This window comes from Spinacia oleracea, chromosome 1, assembly GCF_020520425.1.
Source record: "Spinacia oleracea cultivar Varoflay chromosome 1, BTI_SOV_V1, whole genome shotgun sequence".
NCBI classification, from domain to species: domain Eukaryota; kingdom Viridiplantae; phylum Streptophyta; class Magnoliopsida; order Caryophyllales; family Amaranthaceae; genus Spinacia; species Spinacia oleracea.
In genome coordinates this window covers 37,699,837-37,711,030 of record NC_079487.1, presented here as the reverse complement: position 1 = coordinate 37,711,030, position 11,194 = coordinate 37,699,837, and the positions used below count along the sequence as shown (strand labels likewise).

Here is an 11,194-nt window from a genome sequence, read left to right as displayed (position 1 = left end):
ATTATTTGGAGCACAAAGAGAGTGACAATAAAAGCTGGCACACTCGTATGATTAAATTTATTACATGCATGATGCATCTATAAAACTGTGGGTTGTGATGTATAGTTTGATCTAAGCAATTATAGACCTGTCAAAATATGAGCTGAAAAATCGACATAAACCAATCAATATTCGAACTGAATATGTCCCAAAAATAATAATCTCAAAACTTGCTCGAATCAATCCGTTGTTGACCCGAAGTTCGATTTAACCCGTGAATTCATGATTTGAATCCGAATCGCTAGCAATTCGAGGAGACTTGTAACCTGATTCACAGCCGATAACTTTTAACCGAACTGAACCTTTATCATCACCGATAACAAATACGAAAATCTGTTTTACCCCATAATAACCGCAATCAACCTGAACCGATAAATCCTATATCTGATTTAACTCGACTCACGTCAACCTGAATGTGAAGAACGAATTGTTGTGAATCCAACCCGATTTAATCCGATAACCGAAAATAACCCGATTTGAGTTAACCTGATAAACGAAAGGCACCCGAGACAAAAACACCTGATTTATCCGAATCCAAATCAAACTAAATTAGTAATTAAGTAAATCTAAATCGGTATATGAAAATTTATTCTATGTTCTTTTTATATAAAATAATTTGGAGACAAGTAATTAATAAAAGTCTAAAAAATATTTATTAGGAATGAAGTTTTTGAATAATAAAGTGGTTTTAATTTTTTCGCGAACTCGAGAGTCACTCGATTTTTTTTATTTTTTTGACAGCACAGCAAAATATTCAATTAAACAAAGCTATTCCCTTTTTCTAACTTTTTGGTTAGATTATGGGCTATAGCAACAATCATACAACATTGAAAAATAAATAACAAACCGTTACTAACTTGAGCAATACATGTTATACATGTATTAACTCAATCTAAAGTTGAACAGCAAACTCAATCCGTAATTGACCAAAATCCTAGCTACGTCGGATCTAAACTTGACCTGGACCTGTGAATCACCGGTCCATGCTTGTCCTGAATCCATGACGTAGCCGATCCGGACATGAATTGTATCCGAGATAATCAGGTCAAATTGTTTCTGAATCCGACATACACCCGAACCAAACTCAATCTGAATCAAATCAAACTACTATGTAATAAACTACAGATTGGTATTTATGCTTGTGATAAGGTTATACAGAGTATGTAGTTACTATATAAATGAAAATATCGTATATATATTTTTTGTTGAAAATGATGTTTTTCTATAATTAGATGAATTAATGCATTGATAAGGATATTATGAATATTTTACAGGGACATCTAAAAAGTAAATATCTTATATATCTCTATTCTATAAAGTAACTCATGAGGTCATTATATATGGTAAATGATCTTTTGACGTCCCCCTTATGAATATTGTATAGTGAATATAGTGAGATTATTTTAGTAAATATATTTTTGGTGTCCCGCTTGAATTACTAAAATATCCTCCACCCTTATAGAATAGGGAATATAATGATAACCTAACCAATAGGAAAAGCCCAAAGAAGCATTTTAATCAATCTAGCCCCTTGAATAAATTCTTACCATTTTAATATGTTATATGTGCTCGGCTCTATCTAACTTATACGTTTCCTATATTCGCATGCATTGCATTTATATTATTTTTTTACATGTTATTTCAGGTTTAAATGTAATAACACAAAACTGTTTCTTATATTCACACGCATTGCGTGCATATAAGACAGTTGCAAAATATCATTAGTGTTTAATGGAAAAAAACACCAAACAAGAAATTGCTTGAGAAATTAAGGTGAAATGCGACAAATAAGGAAGGTGTCATACATTAAAAAAAAGTCCTATAAATTCATATTTAAGAAAACCTTAAATCAAGGAATATATAATTATGCAAAATCAATTAAAATGTCAGCCTTTTCTTTGATCAAATCTCCGGTCATTACAATTCAATTGACCCTTATCTAAAATTATACACATATATATGGTAAAATCAAATATGACATAATTTGTATAATCTTGGTGGTGTTATTACCTACTTACCTCTATCGGTTGTAGAATTTAATTCGGAACATTATTACAATGTTGGTTATATGTAGAAGTGCATGTGTTAGACAAGCATACTATGAGCAAAATAAAAAAGTGATAGACACAACTTTAAATTTTTATTTTCTTACATATTTCATTATTGTTGCACTATTTAGATGTTTGTTAAATAGATATTATTTCAATTCTTTCTTAAAAAGTACTTTGTGAATAATATTTTTTTGCATTTTATTGAGTTTGTTTAAATATAATAACTTACATATTTTATTGTATTATTTATTTTCGCATATATCATGTGCAAATAAAACTAGTTTCCTTATGGTGGAGTAGCGATGTACATTCTTGATAAGTGTACAAGTATAAGTGGGACTTGTTAAAAAAAAGAGTAAATACCAAAAAAAAAAATTATTCACCATTAATATGTTTAAACATTTTTTTAATTGACCAAAACCTTTAACTACTTTAGATATTTTAGAAGAAAAAAGTATAACTCTATAAAGAAAATACAAGATTGTTTGACCAAGTGTATACTCCATCCGTCACTTAATACTAGCACCGCTTCTATAAATAATTTTTTTTACCAATATTATATTATTTCTCACACTTATCTACTAACCCACCTACACTCTTACTGTTACAAAAAGTCACTTAAAAATTCACACCCCCAATTCACCACTCCTCACCCTTTACACATTTCCCACCAACTATATTAAAAAAAACGGATTTTTCACGAAATACCCCTGAATTTTGGCGTAATTCACCAAATGCCCCTCGACTTTCAGAAATTCACCAAATATCCTTCACAAATGACTTAATACCCAAAATACCCTTACTAATGACGCGCCGTTAGTCCTCCGTTAACCTAATTTTCAAATTCACCAAATACCCCTATTTTAATACTTATTTCACCAAATACCCTTATTCTGAAACTTAGTTCACCAAATACCAATAACTTAAAAACACCTCAAAACGTCGCAACTCTTCAAGAAAATAGCTACTTCTTTTGTACCTTAGTCTTTATGTGACCAAGTAATTATATTTACCACGCAATCGGAAGGTATTCCTTTTCCAATATGGGAAATATCTTTAACATGTGCAAACAGATTAAAAATAAAGCTCCTATTAGTTTTATTCTAACGCATATGTTCCAGCTACCTCGGCTTATATCGCTTCCATGCCACCTATTTAACGTTAACTCCCTTTTGTCTCTTGTCTCTACTGCCTCCAAACATCTTTCTTCCATCTCCTAATTTTCTCTCAACTTTACAGTCGAGGCATAAAGGTTTTCCCATTTTTCTTTTGAGCTAGGTCCTATTGAGATAGTCAGATTTATGGACAAATATCTATTTTTGGATTTGAGGGAACAAGAAAAAAATGAAACTAAGGTATGTTCCAAATCTCATGAACTAGTGAAAAAACACGAATCTTGGGACAAAGATTTGCCTCCAAACTCAATATTTTCACATCATGAATCCAAGTTGAAATCGAGGTTGTGATAAAAATGTATGCGTTATTGAACTTGATTTCTTAGTATCTTCACCATTCGGACAATAAGAAAATTAAGGTGTTAGATTTAAATTGAATTACTTCAGCTTCACTCACATAAGATTCCTTTGAAAAGGGGTGTTTTTTGGACTTTTGCTCAGCTAAAGTGCATTGTCTTTACTGGATGAGGCCTGAACTTATTGGATCATAATTGAAACTTACTGAGTGTTGTATAGGAGCCTCGAATGGAAATTTCCTCCCACAATATTAGAAATTGTTTGGGACTCTTACATATGTGGATTCATGGGTGTGGATGATGATTTTGAAATAAAACTCATGACAAAAGTGATAAGAAATTAACAAAACAATATAAATAGTCAGAAAAGGGGTTTTTATAAGCAAACAATAAGCAACGACTAATTTTCAAACACAAAAACTAACCGTTGAGCATCAAAATGGGTAATTTTCAGTTATGGGTATTTGGTGAATTAAGTTTCATAATAGGGGTATTATGTGAAATAAGTAATAAAATAGGGGTATTTGGTGAGTTTAAAAATTAGGCTAACGGAGGACTAACGGCGCGTCATTAGTAAGGGTATTTTGGGTATTAAGTCATTTGTGAGGGGCATTTGGTGAATTTCTGAAAGTCGAGGGGCATTTGGTGAATTACGCCAAAATTCGGGGGTATTTCATGAAAAATCCGTAAAAAAAATACCCACTATGAACTAACATATACTTCCTCCGTTCCTAAATAGTTGCACCGTTTTGACTTTCACGTTTGCCAACGCATAACTTTGACCAACAATACTAATAATTATGTGTTAGTAAAAATTATAAAAAGTTGATATATTTAAAATAATATATTAAGACAAACCAAATAATACTTTGTATAATAATTTTTAATTTTATTTATTATTAGAAAAGTGAGGTCAAAGCAAGACAAGTGAATAGTGTCAAAAGTCAAAACGGTGCAACTATTTAGGAACGGAGGAAGTATTAAATTATTAAGTGAATTCAAGTGTCTTAAATTCCGCACCAGTCAAATCGGTGCGAATATTAAGGGATGGAGGGAGTAAATAGCAACCGTATACGAAAGTGACACACAAATGAGATACAAATTGCAGAATATAAACTACCACTCCATATGAATAGTGTATTTATATAAAGACATATGCCACTTACAAAGAATCAACCCAAGAAACCAGCACAAAAAAAAATCTCCAAAAATACAATAGCAATTATGTGTCCTTTTGTACCCACTTTAGCATTCGATTACCCTATAGAATTAGGGATAGATAATGAAGCCATTGATAACTATCTAAACTTAGACGCCATTTTTCTACACAATTATTTGTTGTCTCAAGCTGAAGATGACAATAACGATCATGTTAACCTTAAGCTCAAGCAAAGCAAGTCGCCGCAAAGTACAAGTTCGGCAGATCAATTTGGTGCCGCCATAACGACAATCACGGCGGCGAGAAAAACTAATCATAACGCTAGTGAAAGGGATCGGAGGAAGAAAATCAATGTCTTGTATTCCTCTCTACGTGATTTGCTTCCTGCTACTGATCAAATGGTACGTATATACTCCCTTCAATTCGTTCCTTACTTTTGTATTTTGGGTCACACTTTCATTCGATTCATAGTGAGTTTAAGCGCGCTATGAGACACGAGTCATCTTATTTATTGGATTATTTTAGTGTCCACAATAATATTATTGTAGACTCAAAGTCAACCGTTTGTTCTAGCACATTATTGACATATAAGTGCTCTTAATTGTTCACGTAGTGACTATAATAAATTAAACAGTAATGTATATATTAGAATGAAGTTGTTAACTTTTAATTGTTCAATCACAACATGTATTAACGACACAATTTTGATACTTTTTCATAATAATTCTAATAAACACGTCAAAATAAATTAAAATCAAGTTGTTAATTTTTTTGGGCATAGTACACAATAAATTTAGTGTGGATAAAGTCCATTTAATGCATGTTATTTCATAGGGTTTAAAAGATCTAGTAAAAAAAACAAAAACAAATCAAATTGTAAATAAAACATCCATATCGATCAATAATCGTACGTATTTTTATTCTTCATATACTTGTGATTATTAAATTGACTTTACGTTTATTTTTGTATGAACATTAGTATTAGACATTGTGGATAACATATTTAAGTGTGCTTAATATAACAACAATATTACTCATCATATTGGTAACCCTGTCAATGATATGTTAGCCTAACGATACACTAAAGGCTTGTATATGATAGATTTTAGGTCCGAATTTTCCACCTCTATTCATAATTTGTACTGTCCTTACAATTCACTCGCATGAAAAAACAAAAACCATACTGATAGCATTCTTAATTAAGTTGTACTACGTATTTTTTAACTTAATTACTACTATCTCCGTTTCAAAAAGATCTTTACGCTTTGAAAAATGTGTCTAATAATCAAAACTTTGACCATAAATTCTCACTATCATATCTATCAAAAATTATCATGAGATATCTTGTTAGATTCATCTCTAAATGTATTTTATAAATATCAATTTTTTATAATTTTTGCCATATAAAATTGGATATATTAACGGTCAAACATTGCACCGGAATCCATGCAAATAGTAACTGTAAAAATCTTTTTGAAACGGAGGTAGTACGTAATAAACAATAATCGTATTAAATTAATGAATACAGAGAAGGTTAAGCATTCCTGCGACGGTGGCACGGGTGCTGAAGTATATACCAGAGCTAGAACAAGAAGTGAAGGATCTAACTCATATGAAAGAAAAGCTCTTATCAGAAATGACGGTGTTACAAGGAAATGCAGGGGAAATTATCCAAGAGGAAAAGCCGAAAATAGACACAACGAAGGAGAACTTATCAACGTTTTCGATTTCTGTAAATAAATTGAGTGACAAGGATATGGTAATTCAAATATCAACCTTTGAAAGAATATCAATTTGTGAGGTGCTTTTACTACTTGAGGAGGATGGTTATCTTCTTGTTGATGTTACTTCTTTCCAATCCTTTGGAGGATGGACTTTCTATAACATACATTTATCGGTACGTTTTCTGATTTTCTGCCTTGTTATTATATAGTACGTAGTACGGGGTAGTTATTTATAAGAATGTAACTAATGGTGTGTGACAAATGTGCATGTGCATGATGTTCGTCTTAATGTTTATATTTGATTTATTATTTTAGTTCGATTTTTGATACAATTCGAATTTTTACGCGAGTAAATTTTACGACTTAGGGCTTGATTTAGAGGAATTATATATCAAAAGCGGTTTGTGTTCAAATAGGCGTAAGTGACTCATATTGGTACTCATTAATTTAGTATTGGTACGTACTAATCACTGTGGCATTGGTACTGATCAATGTGGTATGTATTGGTCTACCTATACACTACTAATTAAGTACTAGTACCAATAAAAGTCATATGCGTTATTCGTATTGATATACTTTTTTTATTGATATTAAAAAATGTTGTAATGGGTGACTTGTGTCCAATTTAGTCACAAACAATCCACTTCACGTTGATCCAACCCATAAAAAATAGAGAAAGGGTGAATAATCAAGATTCTCAACAAAACTTCAAATCTTTTATGTATATACTTTTTGTACGGGGTACATTGTTGTTACTCTAATTAAATTTAGTTTAATTTTTGTTTATTAATACTTCCTATTCATTATTTTGAAATACATGCTGAGGAGAAGAGACAAAAACCTAGCCAGAAGACTAAAAGACCAAGTATACGGAGTAATATTTATTATTTAGGCCGTTCTTTGTTCGACACATAATAGTACCAAGGTCAATAAACTACTAAATAAGGAAGTAAAATTTTAATTATATGATAATTATGTAACACACAATATTATAATTTTAATCTCTAGAATAACCAAGATTTGATGTGACTATGTTAGAAAACAAAATATCAAGTGGATCAATCATCCAATGATAACTTGAAATTTGTTACATGAGGGAGACAAAAATTGTGTTCGTACCGAATCCATAAATAAAATAGGATATTTTAAACTGATTAGAGAGTAAAATTAGGTGCTAAGTAGTGGTCATGATTTCATTAAGAGAATATTAGTTGTCAAATATGTTAACAAGTATTCCGTACTATGTAGTACGTAATATTTAATTCTAGCTAGATTTTAGATAATAATTAGTGTGTAGTCCGGGCGATGTCCTAATTTTTACTTTGAATTATATAATTTGATTTTAGCATGAATAATTGTTACTTTGAACTATTTTCTCCACTTCAAAATTATTTGGTATCAAATTAAAATATTTTGTCCATCAACATCTAGCTATAGTGAAAGTATAAAATAATTGTACAAGTTAGTATATAGTACTTCGTAATAAACATTCATTATTTATTTGAAGTTACATATTTACGTGGAGTAAAAAGCATTACAAATAGTTGGTTAATATGATAAGACTTCTGCCTTACATATTGTTGATCTCGTGTTCGAGACTTACTATGCGAAATTTTTGTACGCATATTCACATAAGCTTAATTTATATTTTTATGTATGGCGTTAATACGTCAAACAGATGGAAGGAATGAATGTTATAAACTACGAAAAGTTGAATGAGGAGTTGTTATCGTTGATTCAGAAGCCGAAGCTGAAGCTGAAGCAGAAGCAGCAGTTGTACATCTTATAGTTGAAGGTTATAACTAACCTACAAACAAACATATGTAAATTTTAGTTAGGATTTTTTTGATAAAAAGGACCTTTTATAAACGATATTTTTTTTCGCCTCAAATCGATTTTTTTTTTGCCCCAAATCGATATTTTTTGCCCTAATTTTGCGAAAAACCCTAATTTTTTCGATGCAAAATTAGAACAATTGAGGAGGAATTTGAGGGGAAAAAATAGCAAATCTGATTCGTGTGGGTATGAATAACAATTCGTGGCAGGCTATTACAGTGACGAACTTTAAGGCAGTTGGGATTTTGGAGGGAAAATTGGGGCAAAAAAAAAAAATCGATTCGGGGAAAGAAAAAAAATCGATTTGGGGCAAAAAAGAAATTCGATTTGGGGCAAAAAAAAAATTCGACTTGGGGCCAAAAATAAAAAAAATCGATTTGGGGCGGAAAAAAATTTCCATTTGGGACGAAAAAAAATATCGATTTTGGGCAAAAAAAAAAAAATTATTTTTGGGGGAAAAAAAATTGTTTTGGGGCAAATTTTTAATTTTTATCATTAAATGGACACGTGGCCTTCTCCGGTTGCTACGTGTCAAAGTCGTTGCCGGAATCTTGGGTCAACTCCAAGAAACCGGCAAAAGGTCCCAGTCAACAAGATTTTTTATGTTTTAGGTCCCATTTCACCACTTTCGTCATAAAAGGTCATTTCTCACAAAAAAACGTTTATAAAAGGTCCTTTTTGACAAAAAATCTTTTTAGTTATTGATATTAATTTTAGGTCGTCACATATTTAAATTGAATCCTTTTCTCCTATTTGTAATTTATAATGCCTCCTACAACTCATTTGCACCAAAAATTTGATAAAAGTTACACTATTAATGTGATTATTTCATAAAATTTGTTTTAATTAAAGAACAACCTTATATAATTGAAGTAACTTTTGAGTTAGTGTTTTTTGCGTTGAATAATTTAGGTGTGATCGAATAAGAAATTCACATCAAGAGTGCATTATATTAACGTAGTTATATATCTAAACTTAATAGAATTCATGTACGCTTATTGAAACTATTCAGTCCTCCTGTGGGACCCATATTTTTACTTGAATTATTAAAATACCTTTTTAAGGGAAATTACCAAAGTACCCTCAAACACAAACCCCTTAATGAGCCCAAACCATAATCTCGGGGCCCATATCTTAGCCTCCTACAGGCCCAAGATTTCATACCCCTACATTTGCCTATATTTACTAATAATGCCATCCTGCATTACTATAAATATGTCTCACTTAATCATTACTGAGGTATGCAATTATTCTCACACTGACCCTCTCACTACTTTCTCTCTCTAACTAGACTTGACTTGAGCGTCGGAGAGGGTTTTCTCGAGAAACACCCGAGCCAGTTTACGTTTGCCACTTTGTAGAAAAACAACAGCCGATTGGAGGAAAACTACAGCCCTGGTTGACGAGACTTCCCCTATTTTCACACTTAGCAATTTCTTCACAGAAACAGTTGGCGTCGTCTGTGGGGAAGTCAACTACAAGCCATGGTTAATACTCGACGAACCAGGCAACACTACTCCTCTCATCGATCAGAGTCCCATCCCAATTAGGTGTTGATTCCTACTCCGTTGAACGGAGATGATCACGATGGTGATCAGGACTATGAGACCCAACATCCCCATGTCGAAGGTCACCCTGAGAACTTGGTCACCAAAAAGGATCTAGAGAATTTAGCCGCTCAAGTCAATGAGGACATCCACAACCTCCAAGGAATGGGAGAGGGACCTTCAAGGAAACAGCCAAGCCACCCTATCAGCTCAAGGGTGAGCACATCATCTCATACCATCCACATGGCACAACCTCAAAGTGTGATGGACAGGCTAGGTGACAGGGGTGTGGCACAACCTCGCCCTCACCAACCAAGAGCCAGTCAAGATGCACGCCGGGTAATTGAAGAGGGACAGCCGCACAGAGGAGACCTTGATGCTCGAGACCCCTTGCACAGGAGGCGCCTCGAACAAGCCAGAGAAGCCATCAGGAATGATAGGATCATCCGAGGTCTACCCCCCTTTAGTGCTAAGACTACTGCCTACGCACGAGACCACCCAACGCCTTCAAAGCAGGTCGAACCAATCGAGGTCAGCTCCCGAAGGACATCTCTCAAGAGGCACTCACCTTCTCCCACAAGGAGACGTCACTCACCCCATAGCCGGGCTAGAGGCCATTCCCCCAGGACAAGGGTCTCACTCCCCGATCAACGGCCAGGGGCTAATTCATCCTCTCATCGCCCTAGGCCCCGCTCACCCTCAAGAATAGGAAGGAGCCCTCCACGCCATGAGAGAACATACTCGCCTCTCCTAAAGAGTAGAGGCAGGCATGTCTTCCCAAGAGGAAGATGGGGCTCCCCTCCACCAAAAACTGATAGGCACATGCATACATCATCATTGCAAGAGGCTCTCACTCCCTTCTCCCAAGAAATAATGAACACCCCCCTCCGGGACATAGTGAAGGTCCCTACCATCGAAACTTTTGATGGAACTACTGACCTAGAAGAGCACATGGCTGCCTATGCGGCCCAAATGAACGTCCAGACCGGGTGTGGAGCTACTTGGTGCAGATACTTCCCTACCACCTTGAAGGGTCTGGCCCTTATCTGGTTCAACAAGCACGTGCCAAAGGGAAGCATCAGGAGCTACAGTGAGCTTGAAAAGGTTTTCATCAGCCAATTCGCGGCGGGTCGGAGGCACCAAAAGACAAGTGTCAACTTAATGGCAGTCAGACACGGAGAAACGAAGACCCTTCGCAATTATATTAAGAGATTCAATGAAGAAGTCCTAAAGATACACAATCTTAAGGACGAAACCAAGTTCGCAGCCCTCTTGGCAGGCCTTCAGCTAGATGAATTCAAATCCGAGTTGATCAAGTCCGGGGTGTCTAACCTCGAAGAAGCCATGAAAAAAGCCCAAATGCACAT

At 34.1% G+C, this 11,194-nt stretch overlaps 1 protein-coding gene across 1 annotated transcript; it reads left to right on the top strand.

Moving 5' to 3' along the window:
* The first annotated feature begins 4,724 nt into the window (after positions 1–4,724).
* Positions 4,725–9,130, top strand: LOC110775050 (transcription factor ORG2-like). Its single transcript, XM_021979651.2, has 3 exons — positions 4,725–5,121; positions 6,249–6,617; positions 8,123–9,130. The coding sequence occupies exons 1-3, from the start codon at positions 4,786–4,788 to the stop codon at positions 8,231–8,233; spliced, it is 816 nt and encodes a 271-aa protein (XP_021835343.2). The 5' UTR covers positions 4,725–4,785; the 3' UTR covers positions 8,234–9,130.
* The last annotated feature ends 2,064 nt before the right edge of the window (positions 9,131–11,194 follow it).